General features: G+C 41.1%; 1 protein-coding gene across 2 annotated transcripts in view; it reads right to left on the bottom strand.

Annotated features, from left to right (window-relative positions):
• Window positions 1-375: 375 nt before the first annotated feature.
• aldh16a1 (aldehyde dehydrogenase 16 family member A1) overlaps window positions 376-22,537 on the bottom strand; it is a 51,032-nt gene continuing 28,870 nt past the window's right edge. For both annotated transcript variants that reach the window (XM_062984133.1, XM_062984134.1), the window contains exons 15-18: window positions 15,596-15,800; window positions 14,272-14,457; window positions 1,265-1,390; window positions 376-818 (exon numbers count right to left, since the gene is read on the bottom strand). In XM_062984133.1, the coding sequence (XP_062840203.1) occupies window positions 642-818; window positions 1,265-1,390; window positions 14,272-14,457; window positions 15,596-15,800 (694 nt within the window). In that variant the 3' untranslated portion in view covers window positions 376-641. The remainder of the gene's footprint in view (window positions 819-1,264; window positions 1,391-14,271; window positions 14,458-15,595; window positions 15,801-22,537) is intronic.

Below are 22,537 nucleotides of genomic sequence, written 5' to 3'. Positions count from 1 at the left end.
CTGGTAAGAAGTAGAAAAGGAGATGGTAATCTCAGCTTTATTAATTGGGCAAGAATATTTAAGTAAAGGATGTATGTTTGGCAGGCAAATCAACCTCTTTTGAGCATCTATTTTAGGCAATTGTTACTATTGTGTATGCCTGTCTAGAGCTTTAAAAAGTTGCGTCTTTTGCATTACAACTCCCAAACCCTCCAGCCAGAAACACTGAAAAGGAGCAAAGCTGTCAGGAAGCCACACTCAGGTGTGAGAATCAACTGAGTGAGTTGGAGAAAAAGAGGATTTATAGCCATTGATATTCCTCTGCAATTGTGAGAAGGAACTGTCACTCACCCAATTCCAGCCCTAAATGTGAAAAACATTTCCACAGCAGAGACGTTTTTGAAAAAATATCTAACAAATGGTCTTTATTTCTTAAAGAGTGTTTCACACCCTATTTCCCCTGCTTCCCAACCTCAATTTTGACTGGTTGCCTTGCAATTGAGCTAACTGCTCTCGAGCAGGCATGGGCAAACTTCGGCCCTCCGGGTGTTTTGGACTGTAACTCCCACAATTCCTAACAGCCGGTAGGCTGTTAGGAATTGTGGGAGTTACAGTCCAAAACACCCGGAGGGCCGAAGTTTGCCCATGCCTGCTTTAGAGACTCAGTTGGCAAAGATATCGCCCATGGGCATCCAGACGCTTTTACACTGGGTGGCCTGGTAGAGAAACTCTTCCCCAGCGCCCTCCTGGGGGTTGGCCCAACAACGCTCTTCCGCTCCACAGTTCACCCAAGTCCTTTTCAGGTTCCCAGCAGAGGCCCATTCCACAAGCGCAGAGCCCTGTGTGTGCAAAGAGAATATAATATTAATATTTAATGCACAAATGCACCTTTCATTGATCTAGGCACAGGTTTGCAAGAATTCAGGAAGAGATAACTAACTGCAGTTAGGGCGAAGGGTGCGACTTCACTGAATGACAGAGAAGGAAGATAAGGTGGTTCATATGGTTTATATGCTTTGTGATACCATATCATTCTCCACTGCGGGTGGTAATTCAACAACATGGTGAGCAGGAGAAGTATGTGCTTTGTATCATACACTTGTGGCTTTTGTAACAGATTTTCAAAAATCACTAAAATAAAATATTTGCCCACAAAAATGGTATATGTTAAAATTGTAATTACAGTTAGGCCTCCATAATCACCAGAGCCAGGGGCATAGGACTCCCACAAAGGTGAGAAAATATGGTTCATGTCCCTCTCCAATTCTTTGTTAGGGAAGCTCACCTCCTTTGACCCAAAGTACCATACAGCTTGCACATCTTGGTGCTCAGCTAAGCCTCGACTCAATTGATCCCGGTTGCCAGAGATGATGTTCACCACTCCGCCAGGGACATCAGAGGTGTCCAGTACCTGACACAAGAGATTTGAAGAGATGGGTGTCATTACCTGTTATTGTTATGTGCCTTCATCTGTGACACTATCCTAAGGTTTTTTTTTTGTGAGATTTGTTCAGAAGAAGTTTGTCATTGCTTTCTGCTGAGGCTGAGTATGCGTGACTTGCCCAAGGTCACCCAATGTCTTTGCATGGCCGAACAGGGTTCAGAACCTAGTCTCCAAATGTCCTAGTCCACCACTACAGCCACTAGACTACATTGGCACAGCCTGATACTACCAAGACAAAAACACAGCCACATTCAGTTTGGGGAACAAACAGAAAATGAATACATCTACACTAATAGGAGATTTATAATTCTAAATATGTTTGTACTTTGGTAAAGCCAGCTATTTTTATATTCAATGGATTTCATCATTTGAATGACCTTATTGAAATATTGAGCCACCAATATTACAGTAGAGAAAATTACCCTCCAGGTAGAAGCTTTGAACCTGAGCTTCCATCGTTTAATGCCCACATAGTCAATAGTCAGAAATAAAGACAAAACGAAGTCCGAAACATTAGAAGGCTCTATATTAAGTGGAGGGAAGTCTGGAGAAAGGAAAGGGAATCTGGGATTAAACAGGTGGAGAATGTGAAATATTTTCAGACATCATGTTGTTGAAGGCTTCCATAGCTGGAATTACTGGGTTGCTGTGAGTTTTCTGGGCTGTATGGCCATATTCCAGAAGCATTCTCTCCTGATGTTTTGCCCACATCTATGGCAGGCATTTCAGAGGTTGTGAGGTCTGTTGGAAACTAGGCAAGTGGGGTTTATATATCTGTTGAAAGACCAGATTTGGAGAAAGAACTCTTGTCTGTTTGAAGACATCATATATTTGGCTTGGATTGCCTGTAGCAAGCTGAGGATCTTCAATACCCCATATTCTTATTTTCTCATATCATCTCCTCCAACTCCCCTAAAATGCTATTTATAGGGCTGGAGATCTACTGAGCTATCATTCAGAAGTAGGACAAAACACTGGACAAGTTACATTTTTAGACCGCAACTCCAAATTCTGGAAACAGATCTAGAACAAGTAGCCTGTATAGATACAGGTATCCAGTTTTGAGCAGCACATCTTAGAGCAAAAATGTCTATTGCATCTCTACATAGCCAAGTTCAACAATTCATTTCAAGAAAGCTAAGAACAGTAAATGTCAAATAAAACATAAGCAGTACAGGTTGAGTATCTCTAATTTGAAATGCTTGGGACCAGAAGTGTTCTGTATTTTTTGGGTCCCCCCCCCCACCAGATTTTTGAATACTAACATGCACAAAAAAAGGTATAGGATTAGGATTCAACAAAATTGTATTCATAGAATCATAAAGTTGGAAGAGATACCAAGGGCCATCCAGTTCAACCCCATTCTGTCAGGTAGGAACACGCAATCAAAGCACTACCAACAGATGGCCATCCAATCTCTGCTTAAAAACCTTAATTTGAGGAGACTTCACCACGCCCTGAGGCAGCATAATCCACTGTCAAACAGCTCCTACTATTAAAAAGTTCTTCCTAATGTTTGGGTGGGATCTCTTTTCCTAAAATTTGAATCCATGGCTCCATTGCATCCTAGTCTCTAGAGCAGCAGAAAATAATAATAATAATAATAATAATAATAATAATAATAATAATAATAATAATAATAATAATAATAATAGAAGATCAGGGGGCAGAGGACTCTTACAAGTCAAACAAGCAGTCAAAGAAGAAGAACATGCCCTGGCAGAATATGTAAAGCAAAGTGAAGAACCTGCTTTGATTGAAGTCAAAAATCAGAAACTCCTCAAAGCACAGCAGACAAAAAACCAGTACAAGAAAACCACACTACAAACTAGAGCTGACAACTGGCACAACAAAACATTGCATGGAAAGTTCCTTGACAAAATTGAAGGAAAAGCTGATAAGGAGAAGACCTGGCTCTGGCTCACAAATGGGACCCTGAAGAAGGAGACAGAAGGCCTGATCCTTGCAGCCCAGGAGCAAGCCATCAGGACAAATGCAATTAAGGCCAAGATCGAAAAATCAGCTGATGACCCAAAATGCAGACTGTGCAAGGAAACCGATGAAACCATTGATCATATCCTCAGCTGCTGTAAGAAAATTGCAGACAGACAGACTACAAACAGAGGCACAACTATGTGGCCCAAATGATTCATTGGAACTTATGCCTCAAGTACCACCTGCCAGCAGCAAAGAACTGGTGGGATCACAAACCTGCAAAAGTATTGGAAAATGAGCACGCAAAGATACTGTGGGACTTCCGAATCCAGACTGACAAAGTTCTGGAACACAACACACCAGACATCACAGTTGTGGAAAAGAACAAGGTTTGGATCATTGATGTTGCCATCCCAGGTGACAGTCGCATTGACGAAAAACAACAGGAAAAACTCAGCCGCTATCAGGACCTCAAGATTGAACTGCAAAGACTCTGGCAGAAACCAGTGCAGGTGGTCCCGGTGGTGATGGGCACACTGGGTGCCGTGCCGAAAGATCTCAGCCGGCATTTGGAAACAATAGGCATTGACAAAATTACGATCTGCCAACTGCAAAAAGCCACCCTGCTGGGATCTGCATGCATCATCCGAAAATACATCACACAGTCCTAGACACTTGGGAAGTGTTCGACTTGTGATTTTGTGAAACGAAACCCAGCATATCTATCTTGTTTGCTGTGTCATACAACGTCGTTGTGTCAATAATAATAATAATAACAACAACTTTATTCTTATACCCCGCCCCATCTCCCCAAAGGGACTCGGGGCAGCTTACATGGGGCCTTGCCCAGACACAACAATATAAAAGCAAAAGCAAAACAATAAAACAAATTACTCAACAATAAAACATCAACATCGATAAAAACAGTCATAAAAGGTCAACATACAAAATAAAATGTTAAAACAAGAGATGAACTCACGGATCTGGACCAAAGTGCAAAATCTGTCAAAGTCAGGGAGAGGTAGTTACACAGCTGACATAGTCAATAAATTGCTAAATGTAATACTGAGAGGGCATACCAGTGGATCTATTGTTGAGAAGGCAGACAAATTGAACCTACAAGGATCAATCATCAAAGGCCTTTTGGAAGAGCCAGGTTTTCAGGCTCTTCCGGAAGGAGAGGAGGGTGGGGGCCTGCCTGATCTCCCTGGGGAGCGAGTTCCAAAGCTGGGGGGCCACGACGGAGAAGGCCCTCTCCCTCATCCCCACCAACCAGGACTGCGAGGGTGGTGGAAGTGAGAGGAGGGCCTCCCCCGACGAGCGAAGAGATCATGCGGGTTCATAGGGGGAAATGTGGTCTCTAAGGTAAGTGGGTCCCAAACCGTTTAGGGCTTTGTAGGTAAGAACCTGCACCTTGAATTGAATAAACGGCAGCCAATGGAGCTCCTTAAACAGAGGCGTTGAACGCGCCCTGTAAAACTTGTTTCTTCCTCAGTGTGACAGCCTTTCAAATATTTAAATATGGCTATCATGTCCCTTCAGCCTTCTCTTCTCCAAGCTTCTGGTGTGAGAGAATTGGCCATCTGCAAGGACGTTGCCCAGGGGCCGCCCGGACGTTTTACCATCCTGTGGGAGACTTCTCTCATGTCCCTGTATGGGGAAGTTGGAGCTGACAGATGGGAGCTCAGTCCACTCCTTGGATTCTGGTGTAGAGAACTGGCCGTCTGAAAAGACACTGACCAGGAGATGCCTGGATGTTTTAATATACTGTGGGAGGTTTCTCTCATGTCCCTGCCTGGGAAGCTGGAGCTAACAGACGGGAGCTGACAGATGGGAGCTCAATCTGCTCCCCAACCTTTTGGTCAACAGTCCTGCCGGCACATGAATTTAACCCATTGTGCTATCAGGGGCTCCTTCTCCAAGCTAAACATACCCAGCTGCCTAAGACACTCCTCCTAGGGCTTCCACACCTTTGATCATTTTTGTCTCTGTTCTCTGGACACATTTAGCATGTCCATATCCTTCTTGAATTCTGGTGCTCAGAACTGGATACACGCCCCTATTAAAGCAGCTCCACTGGCTTCTGATAAGTTGCCCGGCCCAATTCAAGGTGCAGGTTATGACCTAAACGGTTCGGGCCCACTTATCTCCCCGATTACATCTCCTCCCATGAACTGGCACAGACTCTTAGATCTACTGGGGAAACCCTCCTTTCACTCCCACTACTGTCCAAAGCGCAGTTGGTGGGGACGAGAGAGAGGGCCTTCTTGGTGGTGGCCCCCTGCCTTTGGAACGACCTCCCCAGAGAGATAAGGCAAGCCCAGTCTCTATTTTCCTTCCGCAGGGACCTGAAAACCTGGTGGTTTCAGCAGGCCGTTGAAAATGATTAGCCTCAGACCCTACCCTGGCCACCACTTAGGACCCTGCCTTGCACTTTACCCACTCCCTGGCACTACGATAACATGTAGTACTAGCCTAGTCCGCTTATAGCTGCGCAGCAAGCCTTGGAATTGAGTAGCCCAGGCCCTATCCTGGCCATCAGTTGCACTTTGCCCACTCCCCAGGCCCTATGTTACTTCGTTGCACTAACCCTGGCCCAGCCTCTCATAGTTGCCTAGGTTCACCCTAAAATTCTGAGCATTGGTAGTTGAATTTCACCCAGTGAAATAGTACTAGAACTGGTTTCTAATTTTAAATGTTAATGATTGTTTTAATAGTAATATGTCCATGTTTTTTTATTTTACTTTGGGTATGCTGTATGTTTCTGTGTTGGTAATTTAATGTTTTACCTATGCTGGAAATAGCTCTGAGTACCTTCAGGGAGATAAAGCAGTATACAAATAAATAAATACATAAATAAATAATTGTATTCCATGTGAAGTCTGATCAAAGCACATGACCTTGGAGGTGTCTACAGACAACACTGGCTCTTCGGCTTAGAAATGGAGATGAGCACTGACCCCCAGAGTCAGACATGACTGGACTTAATGTCAGGGGAAACCTGATCAAAGCAGAATAGAGTGGGGCTATTACTTTCCTCAATTTTGATTCTACACTCCTATTGATGCAGCCTAGAATTGCATCAGCTTTTAAAAGCTACTGCATTGGTTCCTGTGGGACCAATGCAAAGCACAGTGGGAGATATAAAGAAAATTGGAGGTGTGTTGCGTTTTAAAAGCATAGCCCTGAGGTAACTTTATAACAATACAATATAAAGAAGGTTGGAGGTGTGTTACGCTTTATATGCACAGCCCTAAGTTAATTTTATAACAACACAATATAAAAAAGATTGGAGGTGTTTTTCACTTTATATACATAATAAAGTTTGGGTTCACCGAGCCATGAGAAAACAAAGATGTCACTCTCGAACAGGTATCTTGAATTTTGAATCTGTATACTTTACAATAACCATAGCAACAACTTCTGAGGCTAAAGGTTCTGCCTAAACATATCTGTATTTTCCAGAGAGAGCCAAAGGCACCTTGCTGAGTCAGAAGCAAAGATTTCTTGGATGACCCACATAAAATCATTTTATGAACTGAGAATGCTCCCTACTTCATCAGCAGAATCCCTGTCAAGACACAAAAGTTCAGCGGCCAGAACATGTCCCATCACCAATTCATGCATTCAAGTTTTCTCTTGGGATGTCAATTGTAACATCTGGGTTTTATGAGTTTGGCATTATGAACAACTCTTTCCATTTGCTCATCTAAAGATGCACTCTGGATGTTTCTACATATCCTTTGGCAGGGCTAAATAAACCCTCTGAGCTAAGTTCCCATGCATTTTAAAAAGCAGTATTTAGATAAATGAAGATTTTATCTGTAATATGGCACCCTTGTGATTAAAGTCTATTTACTAAGAAGTTTACAAAAGAAAAGTTAAAATGAAGATGTTGGCAGAGACTTTTACACTCTTGTAGAAAGAATACAACACCATTTCCTTCCTTTGAAATATTAGGAAAATATTTTGGCAGTCTCCCATACAGATACTAACCTGTATGGACCCTGTTTAGCTAACAAGACCAAATAGAGAAAATACATTCTCTCTTCTTTGTAACAGGGACAGTCCCATATGATATAGTCTAAGGCATCTTAAGCCAACATGTGTCATAGAGGCCAAATTTTGTTTGTCCAAATCAAATATATTATTGCATGCTCCATAGTACCCTCCTATTTTGGGATTTTCTACTGAGACAATATAAAGGTATATTGGTTTGGGGGGGGGGGGGTTAAACAAAATATTTTCCTAATATTAGTTTTCCAAAAAAAAAAAACCCGTTAGACTTCACTTATATATATAGCCTTCAGTTTCAAAGCATGTGCTTTGGTTTTCCCTGGACTCCAATACTAACACACAATTTTATGAACGGTGGGATACAAGCTCTTTCATTTAAATGTTTAATATGTATTGAGCAGCAACAGCAGTGGTTTTCATTTTCTTAGGGATTTCCAGCCACAATCAGAAATTGCTATTTCTGCATGGAATCCAGTTGCCACCCTTCCTAAGGAAAACACTGCTTCCTATAGTCAGTTATCTCTAGGAAGAGAGATTTAATCAAGAAAACCATTATGCCTGTCAAAAAGAAAATATACTTTTAATTTAATCAGATATGCCCTAATGAGGAACATGCTGGAGTTTCCTGGAGGATAAAATGACTTGCAGAAAGTGTGCAGAACAGTTAGTTTCTGATACACCTTGTTTTCTTCAGATTTAGGCAACTGAAAATATGCTTTATCAAAAGCTAGTACCGAACAGGTTGCCTGCTCAAAGAATAAAGGATTGGTATAGATAGATAAATAGACAGACAGACACTTATACTTCTCTTTGCCCCAGTTGCCTTTGCTGACAATGCTAAGGGATTATGAGATTTGTTTTTGCTGGGAAAACTGGTTTTACTGGAAAACTGAGCAAGTTAATTCTGAAAGTCTTTCTTAGAAAATGTAGCCTTTGTTCAGCCCCCAGATTTTTATTTGACTCCTCATTTTACCATTTCTGAAAGACACTTGGGAGCCGAGCGTGTTTCAAGGAAATGAAGAAGCCAACAAATGGTTCTATTATTCTGTGCAGTGATTGAGGAAAATGCAGACAATTGCTCAATACATAGATATGCCTCCCCCTGAGATGCTGTCTTGCGCTTGCATCAACTATTTTTATTTATTTTTTCAATGTTTCCACTACATTTCTATAAAATGTGTTTAAGGCAGGTAATTATAACATTCAATTAAACACAGATATACAATTGAGAAGTAGAAGAAGCTTGCAAAGATACTTTAAATGTATCAATAATCAACATATTAACTGATTATTAATAAGGTGAAACCCTTGAGCTGGCTGAGTGCTGACCTGAAGGTTGGCGGTTTGAAATCGCTAGACGGGGTGAGCTCCTGTCTGTCAGCTCTAGCTTGCAGGGACACGAGAGAAGCCTCCCAGAAGGATGGTAACACATCCGGGCATCTCTTGGGCAATGTCTCTGTAGACGGCCAATTCTCTCACACCAGAAACAACTTGCAGTATGTTCTTGTCACTTCTGACACAATTTTAAAAAATCAACTTATATGCAATATGGAATAAAGATATAATAAGGATATAATAAGGAGGTAATAAATGTTTTATTCCTCCTTTGCCCCTTTCTAAGGAATTTATTGCTGGTGCCTATAAGTCCCTTTCAACTTCTAATATGCATGGCCTTTTCATATTACACAAATACAGTACTATAATCCTATTTTACCTGCCATACTTGTACTCTGTGCACCTTGGAGTTTGTATTTCAGAGTATTACTAGGTTCTCACCTAGCATTAGGTTGCCTGGATCCTTTCAGCCTAAAACAAGTGACAGCTAAACTTCTGTAGCTAAAAACATGTCTCTTTCCTTCATTTCCCTCTACTCTCTTTCTTCTTCCTCTACTTTTTCAAGCCACACTTAAAGAGTTTCTGCCTAACTGAGACAAAAGTTTTAAACTTTCCAGCGATAGAATTAGTTCTGGAAATACATCTGAAAGACTGCTAAATAAGCCTGGAACCTGTTTTTAAAACCAACAATGAGGGACTTGGCACTTTTAAATGCACACAGTTGTGCTCCATATAACATTTGTAGTAAAATCTTAGCATTAAAAATGTGAATTGCTGAAGGTACATGTTGGCCTCCTTTACCATAAAATGACATAAGTGAGTTGTAACTCCGCTGTGCATTTGCAATTGTATGGGACACTTGAGCTTTCCAGGGTAGACTGTAAAATGACTCCCAGATATTTATAGTTTGACTTGTTCTATTACTTAGGCGATCCCTCATAAAGTAAAACCAATACTGCTCTCCCAGCTAATTTAGAGGAGTGGAGGTTTATTTTTGAGAATGGGTTCACCAGGGAGTTAATATAAATATTCAACAAAGTGGGAGCAAGAACACAACCTTGCTTTACTCCTGTAAGTGAGGATATTGGTCTAGTCAGTTACATCTCACTCGCAGATGTGTTTTTTCATAAAGACTACGAATGAGAGCCAGCAGGCGCCTCTCTGTGTTGGTGGTCTTTGTTCCAAAGTCTGTTTCTTGAGATTGAGTCAAATGCAGACTCATAATCTATAAAGACTGTGTAAAGCATTTCCTGCGAGGGAGAGGAATGTTTTTCTATTAAATGTTGCAATATTAGGCCCTGATCAAACAGTTGAGTGTCCGATTCTAAAACCTGCTTGTTCCTCCTCCAAGCAGTTTAATAGTTTGTATAGGAGATGACTAGCATACAATTTGCTGATGATGCTTAGAAGGCTAATTGGTCCAAGAGAACTGATCCCATTGTAGTAGAGAGCAAGTAGGACAGTTCCATGAGAAGACTTGGATTGACCCACTTGATCCATGAAATGCAAAATAGAAGGACTCCATATAGTAGAAGAGCAGAGTCATCAACTGAATTGTGCATCACTGTTACATACTGAACTTCAGTGTGCATTTGGAGTTGTTAACACATTGAACCTCAAGGGGCCCATAATATTTAAGTAATGGGCCATTGGTCATGCCTACACAGACATATAAATACACACACACATATGTAGGTGTGTACACACACATACTTCCTTTCCTCCTCAGGATAAGGAGGTCTGTGTGATAGGATTGGTGTTGAAAGCTCCCCCCTTTCCATACTGATTCCAGATTACTGTTGTCCATATTCAGCCTTCAAATTGGGAAGCAAAGCCAGACTGAGACAGACTGTATATATTCATATATGTGTCTAGAAATTTTAGTGAAAACAAAAACAACTCAAAAAGCCTGGATCAGCTTATCCACAGGTCAATGCAAAAAAGAAACCATCCCACTCTCGAAGTAGAAAGGTGAAAGGCCAGAGTTTGGCCAATCTGGGAGCTCCTAAAAGAAGCACTGACTCTCTCTACTCTCTCCACTGTGATGCCACTTCTGGCCTTTTTAAAATGTTTGGGTAAGAAAACGCTATCGGCGTAATTGCCTTTAGGTCGATAGCATCCAGGGGTGCATCCAGGGGTGGTTGGTCCTCTGAGGAAGAATCACTAGAGTTGCAAGATACCACAAGGGACATCCAGTCTAACCCCATTCCATGGAGGAAAACACAGCCAAAGTACCCCAAACGATGGCCATCCAACCTCTGGTTAAAAACCTCCAAAGAAAGAACCTGCACCATATTCCAAGACAGAGACTTCCATTGTTGAACAGCTTTTACAGTCAGGATGTTTTTCCTTATGTTCAGGTGGAATCTGCTTTCCCATTGCTCCGAATCCTAGTTTCCATGGCAGAAAAAAACAAGCCTGCTTCCTCTTCCTTTGACATCCTTTCAATAGGTTGAGGCTGGAGGGTTTTAGGTTCCAGATGACAGTTTACTTAAGCTTGTGCATAAATCTGACACTGTTGATCAGTGTTGGATTTGATGCAGAAAACACAGCATGTGCTGGCAAATGAGGATTCTTGGGTCTGTCTTCATATTTTGAGGCTGTGCTTTTAATTTATCTGTGTATTGTTCAGTTTTATCTTGTGGTTTTAATAATGATTTTGCTTTTACATCATGTTTTATTAGTTGCCTAGAGAACTTTTCTGGTTTGAATGTCAGGGAAGACAAGTGTAAATGTTAGTACAGCTCATCTGGAGGATGTCAGGTTTGGGAAGGCTGTAAGTTGAATCGACTTCCTCTTGAAATCAACATGACAAGTTTAACATGGCTTAAATATTGCTGAAGAACATGATGTCCAGATTCATGTTCTTGCCCTGTCATGCACAGTTTTGTATCCTACAACAAAATTCTTACTTTCTGTGTTGCTCTCAGAAAATGGTATCTCTTGGCTTTTCCTCAGCGTTAGGCATATGTGTCTACCAATCCATAAAGATCTAGCCTAACCGATTTCCTTCATATCTTTTGCCTGTTCTATCTTGCTGTTTAGTTCTAGTAAGTTTTTATTTATATATGACATCAATCATAGAAACAAGAAAGAGCAGAACACAAGAAGCTTTCATTCTATATTTTTTTAAATACTTTGCTTATTCTAATGGGTCAAGTGAGGAAGAGGGTCGCTTTCACTGCAAATTTTAGCTGTCTCTTATCCTTGTTCCCAAAGCACCATCAAAAGTTCAGGAACTAAGCTAGTAATGGCAAAGAAAAAGGCAGCTAGGGAAGACCTATCTTTGCCCCTTGAATCAATGGGTTGAGTGAGTATACTACTGATCCTTTTGAAGAAAAATCAGTTTCCTTGCTTTTCCTGATTTCTTTCACAGACACAGACCCTGATTCACATAATTAGGAAATCCCTCTCCAGTTATGCAAGTGAGAGAATGTTAGACTCTAGGTTTCCCCGAATGAGATTATTTTCATTTTTCATGGGCACTGAGGGAGCCACAAATCATGCAGAAATTCCTTTGGCAAAGTAAAACAATAAAAGCATTAAGCTTTTAGCCCAGCTGTCACTCACAGCTGGGAGGAAACCAGAATTAAAAGTAAATTTTGAAAAGGAGAAATCCCACATCTTTTCTCTGAATCTCCAGAAAGTTGAGAGTTCAACTGTGGACAGCTCTCTCCCTTTTCATTTCATTTTTTAATTTTTTTGTGAGGGAAGACGGTAGATAATGGAAAGCCAATACCTCCATTCTACCCGTTTGCAAGGAGGATGGAAAGACATTTTTTCCATCTCTTTGTTCTGACAGCAAATGAGCAAAATAACTGCACTGTCACTAACCAATCTCATTGTCTGATTTACTATTCTAGATTAATAACTTGTGAACACCACCTGCAATTTGATTTCTTATTGGATTGTGTAAGTGGAAGAATGTCCACAATACCTTGATTTATTCCAGGAACTTTTAGTACTGGTAGATGCCATTGGATTGCAGTCTCCTTGACTGTTCACCATTGACTATGCTGGATAAAGGAGCTGATGGGAGGTTCAGTCTAACATCAACATCAGGCTCATATGTTCCCCACTACTGAATTATTTCAAACCTAATTGCATGCTGTATCTGACCATGGGGAACCCTACTGTATTTCCAGAAGCATGACGAGGTTGTGGTGAGAAGTCATTACGAGTTCCTGAGTCAAAATATATAAAATTGAGTGACACCACTAATCTTCAATCTACCTATGGTGGGGGTCTGGTAGCTAGTAAAGCATGCATGGAACTTATATTTAATACAGACCATTTGAACTTCAACTTGAATTGGTTTAATACACATATCAAAACATCTACATATTCATGTGCTAATAAATCCAATAAATGTGAACAGTAAACCTATTTAAAAGACTTTTGGAGAAATTGTGAACTTTAGAAAGGCATGACCTTGCTAGAAATCATAACCTTTAGGAAAATCAGGAAACTCAAAATCATTTGAGTCAACCTTCTCCTTAGTGGTAAATAAATACCCACTAGTACTCATGCAAGGCAATTAGGTTTCTCAGCTGTTAAACGGATATACCTAGATAGCTCTTTGAACTGTTAGGGACAAAGATATGCTAATGCACAAAAACACACACACAGAGTTTCAGAAGTGTTCTTAGCAGTTGCTCAAAAAAATCTCTCTCTTAAAACACCAAAAATAAGTAGACTTCTTTAAAAGTAACATAGTTGGTTTACTCAGAAACTTCATGTATTCAGCATACTGTACTTAGCATATCAATCCTGTTAAAGATAGGATTTGAAGTAGTTTCTCTGTGCAGATAACACAAGGCATCTTTCTTATAATCTTAACCATCCATAGTCTAAAGCATCTCTCTATTCTGAGAGTCTTAATGGAGTCTCTGTTCTCTAAAGCATTCTGTTTCTACTGGCGTCTAAACTGTACTGTTTCTACGGGAGCCTGAAAGCATACTGTTTCTAAAATGGAGTCTGAGTCCTGAACAGTTCCAGTTCTAATCACATGGTCTGCAGCCCCTTCCACAACATAGAATTAAAGAAAACTGCATACCAATACACACATTTACAACGCAGTAAACAATCTGAAATATATACAAACAAATAACTAGTGGAGGTTTGAAAAAGGTTGTTATTTTCAACAAAGACAACCTTGACCATTGCTTTCTTGAACTAGATTTATTTATTTCTTTATGAAATGTATACCCCAGTCAAGGTCCCAAGGCGGCTTACAGCCAGTAAAAACATACAATATATAAAAAAATAGGTTAAAACCATAAATATTAGTAATTGCTGTGAAACATAATGAAAACCCCAATAAAAACGACCCTGACAATATTTAACAAAGTCGAAGAGCCTTCCTAGGATGCACAATTTATTTGATAAACAAAAGGACAGGGAACTTTTGGCTGGCCAAATGCTGGGATTCCAACTCCCACAATCTCTAACCCACAAGCTATGCTGGTTAAGATGTCTAAGTTGTAGGCTAGAACACTTGGAGGGCCAAAGATTTCCTCACTGTGATCTACAAGTTAGCCCAGAAATAAGGAAAAAGGTACCTGATAGAAATCCAAGGTAAGTAATGGGTACCGCTCACTGGGGATTATGACCACACAGTTGCCACGGATGATGGCAGGTGCCAATAAGCTGACAAATGACAGGAGTGGTTGCTCATCAGGACAGGCAATGCCCACTACGCCAAGAGGTTCCCGGAAGAGGAGGGAGGCTCCATACAAAGACGTCTCCTGTAGATCAAGAAACGGGCAAAAGCAAGAAACATTTGACGTTGTATAGACCAGTGGTTCTTAATCATAGGTTCACTGGATGTTTGTAAGTTTGTCTTCCAAAATCTCTGACCACTGGCTAAGTTAGCAGGAGAGTCTGAAGTCCCAAATTCTTGGAACTGCACTGGTATAGACTGCAAAAGATAATAAAACCTGCTTTTGAATTCAAGCTCTATTTGAATTCACCTTGTAAGTCCAACTTGTTTCCTGACCTTTGCCTTCTCTCCCCAAGCTGAATTTCAGTTGCATCAATTACATACAAAATTGGAATTCTGCTAAGGTTTTATGCTTGAATAATCAGCCAGTTACTGAAAGAATTGGGCTTTCACCATCTCGCATAAGGAAATCAGTAAGATGTCTTAACACAAGCATTTCCCAGGTTTATACAATAGTCCATGGTGTTCCCAAAAAGACACTCAGGAACAATTCTCCCATGAGTCTTGCTGCACCAATTCCCTTTGCAATTCCACAGGATCACACCATCACAGAGCTATGCTGCTTCTCAACAGGATCTTGAGACCAAGGTCCCTTCCACACACCCATATAACCCAGAATATCAAGGCAGATAATCCACAATATCTGCTTTGAACTGAGTTATCTGCGTCCACACTGCCATGGAACCCAGTTCAAAGCAGATAATATGGGATTTTATACATTTCCATATCAAACAAAATATATTTCCTAAGATATATCTAGAAGAGAGACAGTCACCAGCCAAAGTCTGGACTACATTACCCATTAGACCAGGCATGGGAAAACTTTGGCCCTCCGGGTGTTTTGAACTTCAACTCCCACAATTGCTAACACTCTACCAGCTGGAGGGCCAAAGTTTGCCCATGTCTGCATTAGACTATAGGATAATAGATCAGCAACATAACTGGATAGTGTCTTTTTCCACCAAGGTGTTAAGTCTTTTCCACACCTTCTCCCTGGTCCTTATAACTGAAACTGTCGACAATTAGACGTGTAATTGTCTCCATGCAATGTGTTTGCTACATTCTCAAACTATGGACCCTTCCCAAACTCCATCTAAACTCCATCCAAGAATTATAGACTCCAGCCATGTATATCCCAGGACAGAAACCTGTTGGTTACTCACCTGCACAACCCCACCATATTTGTCAGAATATGCCGCCCAGTAGAAGAGTCGCTGCACACTCAAATCCACCTCTCTCAGGGCTGCTTCTTCCTGGGCACCTGTCAGCACCTTCAGCTGCGATGCCATTTCAGCTCGACGGACTTCCAGATTCTCTGCGAGGTAGTATAAGATCTGGGCCCGGGTATGAGCAGACTGCTTTGACCACCTGATGAAACCGACTGAGTTTTAGATCACAAAATAGCAAGCCAGGTTACAGACTCTGCTCTAGTAGCAACTTGTTTCCTAGCAATTAGAAAAAAAAATTCACTACAGCTTCCAAGATGCTTGCAATTCCCAGAATTTGCTTTTTAAACAACTCCCAGGCTGCTGTCATGCTGGTTGGGGTGATTCTGGGCATTGCAGTGTAAAAGGTAACTTTTCTATGTTATTGCTTCTGAGGTTCCCAGAAGACATCATCCACATTTTTTCTGGAGCACAAAGAATAAAAGTAGTAATAACAATTGCTACTACTACTACTAACTGCTGGTTTTTCCCACTGGCAACATGACCAAGAAGCTGGAGGGTACATTAAATTTATTACCATGATTCATGAGGTTTATCTGATGCTCCTTTTCTCTACTTCCAGTCCTACTTGGCCTAGTTTTACACTGAAGAATTAATGCAGCCTAACTAACTGCCATGGCTTGTGCTACTGAATCAGCTCAACAGACTCTCTATGAGATAATACAAGATAATCCAAGACCTGTGGTTTGGTGAGGCACTAGCACTCTTTGGCAGAGAAGGCTAAAGACCTTGTAAAACTAAAACTCCCATGCATCCATAGCATTGAACCATGGCAGTTAACGGGCATTGATTCTACAGTGTAGATGCGCCCCAAGTTGCAGTAGTCTGAGAATGGGATCGTCAAGGCCCAAGTGATGACTCAGCCCACATTTTTGCCAGGATGTCTCTTTAAAATCTCACCATAATAGGTTGGTAAGAGAATAAGTGTTAACTTTAAAAAAATGGGAATGAATCATGACTGCCTAGAAAATGAAAAACAACAAAGCTATTAATGTAAGTTAAGGCATTTCTTGTGCTTGGCAGTCTATGCAACCCCTGACAGTAGTGTTACACAAAGCAGTAGGACTTCGGTTTACATTTAACATCAGAGACTGGAAACATTATTTTTGAAACCATAGCTCCCAGAATCTACTAGTTGGAATGGCCAACAGCTGGAGTATTCTGGGAAAACAGTAACATTCCCAAGCATTGTCATTAATGATCTCTTTTCATCTGCAATGTACCTTTCAAGTGCCTCTTGTTGCTAGAGAAACAACCAATGATTGTGTTAACATTGGAACACCAAAAGTGAATATTTCCAATTCTGTTTCATAATCATTCTGGAAGTCCCAAATGAGACAGCAGACATATATTCCTGATGAAATATTGGTTTGGGAAATCAAAATGTTTTCTGGCTATGATGAGGGAAGCTCTAGTTCTAAAACAACTGGGGTTTATGTCCTTCTTGCTCCCGCCAACACGTTCCTGAAACAGATGAAAATCAGTCCCAAAAGGTCCTGGGCGTGAATTGTCATCACTTCTGGTCTGCAGAGAATGGGCTAGTGCAGTCCACCAGGAAAATCCCTCACCCCGCCTTTATTATTGGATCTTAGGCCCTGGCCCATCTTCTTTGGTCTAGGGGGAAAATTCTAGAGTGACTTTCTGACATTGAAGTTAATAAAAGTCAGAACCAGCCAACTGGTTTTCAAAATAAAACATAAACAAAACAGGTCTGTTAGAGGCTAGGATCCACCCTCCTATTATCTATGCCTCTAGTGGGATTTTTGACGTTTTTCCTTGGAAAAATAAAAATCCTGCCTCTCCCTCTCTCCATGACGCCACACTTGAGGCTATCTCAGCACATGGAGGGACTTGTTGAAAAAAAAAGGGTTTGGAAACATAGGGCTAGACACTGGGAATGTTATTGCCATGGAACCATAACTCCCAACATTTAAGCACTATGATGCCCAGAAGGATATACTGACTGGAGGATTCTCGAAGTTACAGTTTCCAAAATGAACTATTCCAACTCCGGCCATAGAGGTCAGGCCAGCTCAGGTCACTATTCAGCAACATCAACATAAGAAATGCAGTGTCTGGCCTAGAAAGAAAAAAGTGGAGACAAGAAATTGCCCATCCTCTCTCCAACAGTTTAAAGACACCAAAGCTTAAGAATGTGTAAGACACCACGGTTACTATACCTTGAGTGCAGCTCTTTAGATGGCTGAGAATATTTAAGTGCCAAAAAAGCAAAAATGCTGATGTTCTAGCCACCTACGTTCAGTGTTAAAGAACCCTGTGATGGAGGCACACCAAGAGGTCTTCATGTGTAGACATGTGTAATAAACACTCACATCTAAATCCCATGTATATTAAAACAATTCCCTACTTTGCAGTGATTGTAATGGTGGTTATTTTTCTTAGGATTATTTTGTTGGCTCTCAGTTGGCGGCCAAAATGAGACTGAAAGGAAATAAAATAACCTGAGGAATGTTTTTGTTTGGTGTGGCTGATCTGTGAGGGAACTGAACGCCTGTGTCTTGACTTTCCCGAAACTTTCAATACATTATTTAGTTTTTCTGACAGCCAAAGAGCAGGTAAGAAAAGCTTCTTTCTGGAAACAAGGCCGACGGGTCTCACAAAAAAATTTTTTAGGTTAAGCTATTTTCAATAGCCTATGGCTATCTCCATCCTGGTGCCGAAAGTGTGGTCACCACTGCTTTTCCACAAACTTGTTAATTGGCATCAATTTATCTTTGACTTATGGTAACCCTATAGAATGAGAGATCACCAAGGCACTCTATCAAAAGTCTTGCTCAGGTCTTACCAGCTCAAAACATGAGAATCCTTGATTGAGTCTATCCCTTATCATACATCTTCCTTTTTAAACGACTATATTCCACTTTACCAATCTTTGGCAATGATATGGCCAAAACATGCTAGCCTCAGTTTGATGGTCTTGGCTTTTAGGGAGAAGTCAGGATGTGTTTGCTTGTTTGTTTATATGTGCCTTCATGTTGCCTGTCCACTTATGGTTTCTCCATGAATTTAACATAATTTTCTTAAGCAAGGAATAATCAGAGGTGGTTTCGCCAGTTCTTTCCTCTGAAATACAGCCTGCAGCATCTGATATTCACTGGTGGTCTTCCACTCATTTACTAACCAGAATGGATGCTGCTTAGCTCTCAGGATCAGAATCTGGTGCCTTTAGGGCTCAAAGACCATATTATATTGTCTGTAGAATTTATCTCCAGAACATTTCAAATGAGTCGATTCTCTTCCTATCAACTTCCTTCATTGTCCAGCTTTCACCACCATTCTCAATCTTCCTCAGAACAAGGAATTTGAGGCATTTCCAATTTTCTCTTGTGTTTTCTATTTTGAAGAGGAAATCTTCACACAGACTTAAATGAACTTCTCTCCCATCCCTGTCAGGCTTCTACAGGGCAGAAAAAGCTATCCACTTGGTATAAGCTTCTATGCCCTTGGCTCCGTAGGGGCACAATCAAAACCATTGTCACCCATTTTCAACTCTACCAATTAGATCAGAAGTGCCACATGGATACTGGTGCTAAATGCCACCCAGACCTCTGGAGTCAAGGTGATGCAGTGGCTTGAAGAAGGGACTAGGATGCTGAAGACCAAGGTGTGAATCTCCACTCAATCATGGAAACCCACTGGATGACCTTCAGCCAACCATGCTCTCTCTCAGCCTCAGAGGAAGGCAAAGGCCCCTCTGGACAAATCTTACCAAGAAAATCCACTAACATGTTTGCCTTGAGGTCTCCATCACTCAGAAATTACTTGAAGGCACATAACAATGGCACCTAGAGTTCCAAGAGAACACACTGGGGAAAGGTATCCACCCACGCAACCAACGCAATTTCCATCCAAAGGTAGAGAGATCACAATCTACTTGGTATACAATTGTAAAGATAGTTGGTCACTATGACTCATAAGATTGCGGACAATCATTTGTTGGCTTGTTTTATTGCTGCTACAACTTGACTGCATGGATCATCAATGGGCCCATCCCCACAGCTTTTATGTGACTTGGCACTGGATGAATCATAGAATCATAGAATCATAGAATAGTAGAGTTGGAAGAGACCTCAAGGGCCATCTAGTCCAACCCCCCGCTAAGAAGCAGGAAATCGCATTCAAAGCACCCCCGACAGATGGCCATCCAGCCTCTGCTTAAAAGCCTCCAAAGAAGGAGCCTCCACCACGGCCCGGGGGAGAGAGTTCCACTGCCGAACAGCCCTCACAGTGAGGAAGTTCTTCCTGATGTTCAGGTGGAATCTCCTTTCCTGTAGTTTGAAGCCATTGTTCCGTGTCCTAGTCTGCAGGGCAGCAGAAAATAAGCTTGCTCCCTCCTCCCTATGACTTCCCCTCACATATTTGTACATGGCTATCATGTCTCCTCTCAGCCTTCTCTTCTGCAGGCTAAACATGCCCAGCTCTTTAAGCCTCTCCTCATAGGGCTTGTTCTCCAGACCCTTAATCATTTTAGTTGCCCTCCTCTGGACGCTTTCCAGCTTGTCAGCATCTCCCTTCATCTGCGGTGCCCAAAACTGGACACAGTATTCCAGGTGTGGTCTGACCAAGGCAGAATAGAGGGGGAGCATGACTTCCCTGGATCTAGACGTTATTCCCCTATTGATGCAGGCCAAAATCCCATTGGCTTTTTTAGCTGCCGCATCACATTGTAGGCTCATGTTTAACTTGTTGTCCACGAGGACTCCAAGATCTTTTTCGCACACACTGCTGTCAAGCCAGGCGTCCCCCATTCTGTATCTTTGATTTCCATTTTTTCTGCCGAAGTGAAGTATCTTGCATTTGTCCCTGTTGAACTTCATTTTGTTAGTTTCGGCCCATCTCTCTAGTCTGTCAAGATCGTTTTGAATTCTGCTCCTGTCTTCTGGAGTGTTAGCTATCCCTCCGAGTTTGGTGTCATCTGCAAACTTGATGATCGTGCCTTCTAACCCTTCGTCTAAGTCGTTAATAAAGATGTTGAACAGAACCGGGCCCAGGACGGAGCCCTGCGGCACTCCACTTGTCACTTCTTTCCATGATGAAGACGACGCATTGGTGAGCACCCTTTGGGTTCGTTGAGATCAATGATCCACAACAGCTGCAGATCTCATGCACACTATTTTGTAAACAAGTCCAATTATTAAGTATTTTTAAGGAATAAAACATCCATCATTTCTAACAGTCAGTCTGTATGAAAGCGAATAGTCCAAGAACCTTTTGGAAGGACAGCATGTTTGCATCAACTCAAGGCGTACAACTTAAGATCCCCAGCCACTCTTTATCTGTCTTTTGCTGGACAAGAGATGTTGCCATTTCTGGCCCCATTCCACCAGTGAAGTATGCCTCTCCAAGACCCTATTTGAAATTGATTTGGTGCTTAGGATGAAAGAGTCAATTCCAAAAGTGCAAGATCTGATGAAGAAACTGTCTAAAACAATATACTGGATTACAATAATATTTTCATTGTGGGTCTTTGAGGTGGAAAGTCCATTTTAGTCTTTTCTTACCATTTTGATTATTGTTTTCCAATGGGGTGGGGGGGGGGAATTAGTTTAAATTGATGTGTATAGTGATTTAAGTCACATAGGGGAAAAGTATTGTCTTTTAAATTTGTATAACACTTATATTTCTGAAAAAGATTATTAAATATAGATTTTGAAAACAAACAGAAGTGCAGGGTCTGAACATGCATCTCCTGAACCTAGCTACCTGTCCCAAATTTATTTTATGAAGTTAATTTAAGTTAACTTTGCCCACCAGCACCACTGCGAATGGTGGTGGCAAAATCAAAATATTCTTTGGACCTGTTATTAATCCAGGAAAGTAACTTTTTGTAAAAGTAACCTTGGCCTGAAATAGATGTAATCCTTCCCCAGTTATAAAATTGTGTCTCATATATCTTTACTGGGGCTTTTAAATTTCTTTTTTTACCAAATGGGGAAAGTTGTACATGAATAATCTCCAACATTTTATAGATACCAACTGGGATGTATGTAGCCAAGCAATATCAAGATGGCAAAAGTTGTGGGGGAGAACACGCAACTTAGGAGAGGCTGTAGCAGTTTGCTTTATGCCTGACTCTATTAGAGCGATTCTGTTTCCCCAAGTACTCCTGCTGTTTACCAAGGAAGTGTATTAACCAGCCTTACCTAATCCTCTACTGCTTTTTTCTTCATTGTGTCACCCTATCCTTATACACAAGGGACCAGACCAATCTTGGGCCATTGCCAGCCAGTCTGATCGCTAACAGACTTTGAACTGTTTTGTTCCCAATCAAACGCCCCCTCCAATCCCATGTCTTGATTCCTCGCCCCCGCACACCTTAAACCTGTCAACAAAGGCTGGGCTCTATACTTCCTTCACAAACCACATTGGGAAATTCAGCAATTGCTTTATGCAAAATGATTGTAAACATTGAATTTTTCCACTGTACTAAATGTATTTAAAGTAAGAAGAGAGATGCAATGAACAGCCCAATTCAATTCCTAAAATTTAGAGTACAATGTACAATGTTTTGAAATATATGCATACATAAAGTGCATAATTTAGCATACCTTTTTTCTAAAATGTTCATTTGGCATACACTCTGCTGCTACCTTTTTGCCAAAGGTGTCCTAACATTTTTGAAAAGTTTTATTGAATCCAAAATGCACAAATTACATTGGTTGTATTAATAATGTGGACTGAATGAAACCTAAGGGCTTTCCCAAACCTGACTAGATATGTACAGTGTTGCACTGTAAATTAGAAATGGAATATACAAGCCCTCCAGATTTCTGAGTCTTGTTTATACAGTAGAGTCTCACTTATCCAAGACTTGCTTATCCAAGGTTCTAGATTATCCAAGGTATTTTTGTAGTCAAT

Source organism: Anolis carolinensis, chromosome 6, assembly GCF_035594765.1.
Source record: "Anolis carolinensis isolate JA03-04 chromosome 6, rAnoCar3.1.pri, whole genome shotgun sequence".
NCBI lineage: Eukaryota > Metazoa > Chordata > Lepidosauria > Squamata > Dactyloidae > Anolis > Anolis carolinensis.
This window is presented reverse-complemented; position numbering and strand designations above follow the sequence as displayed.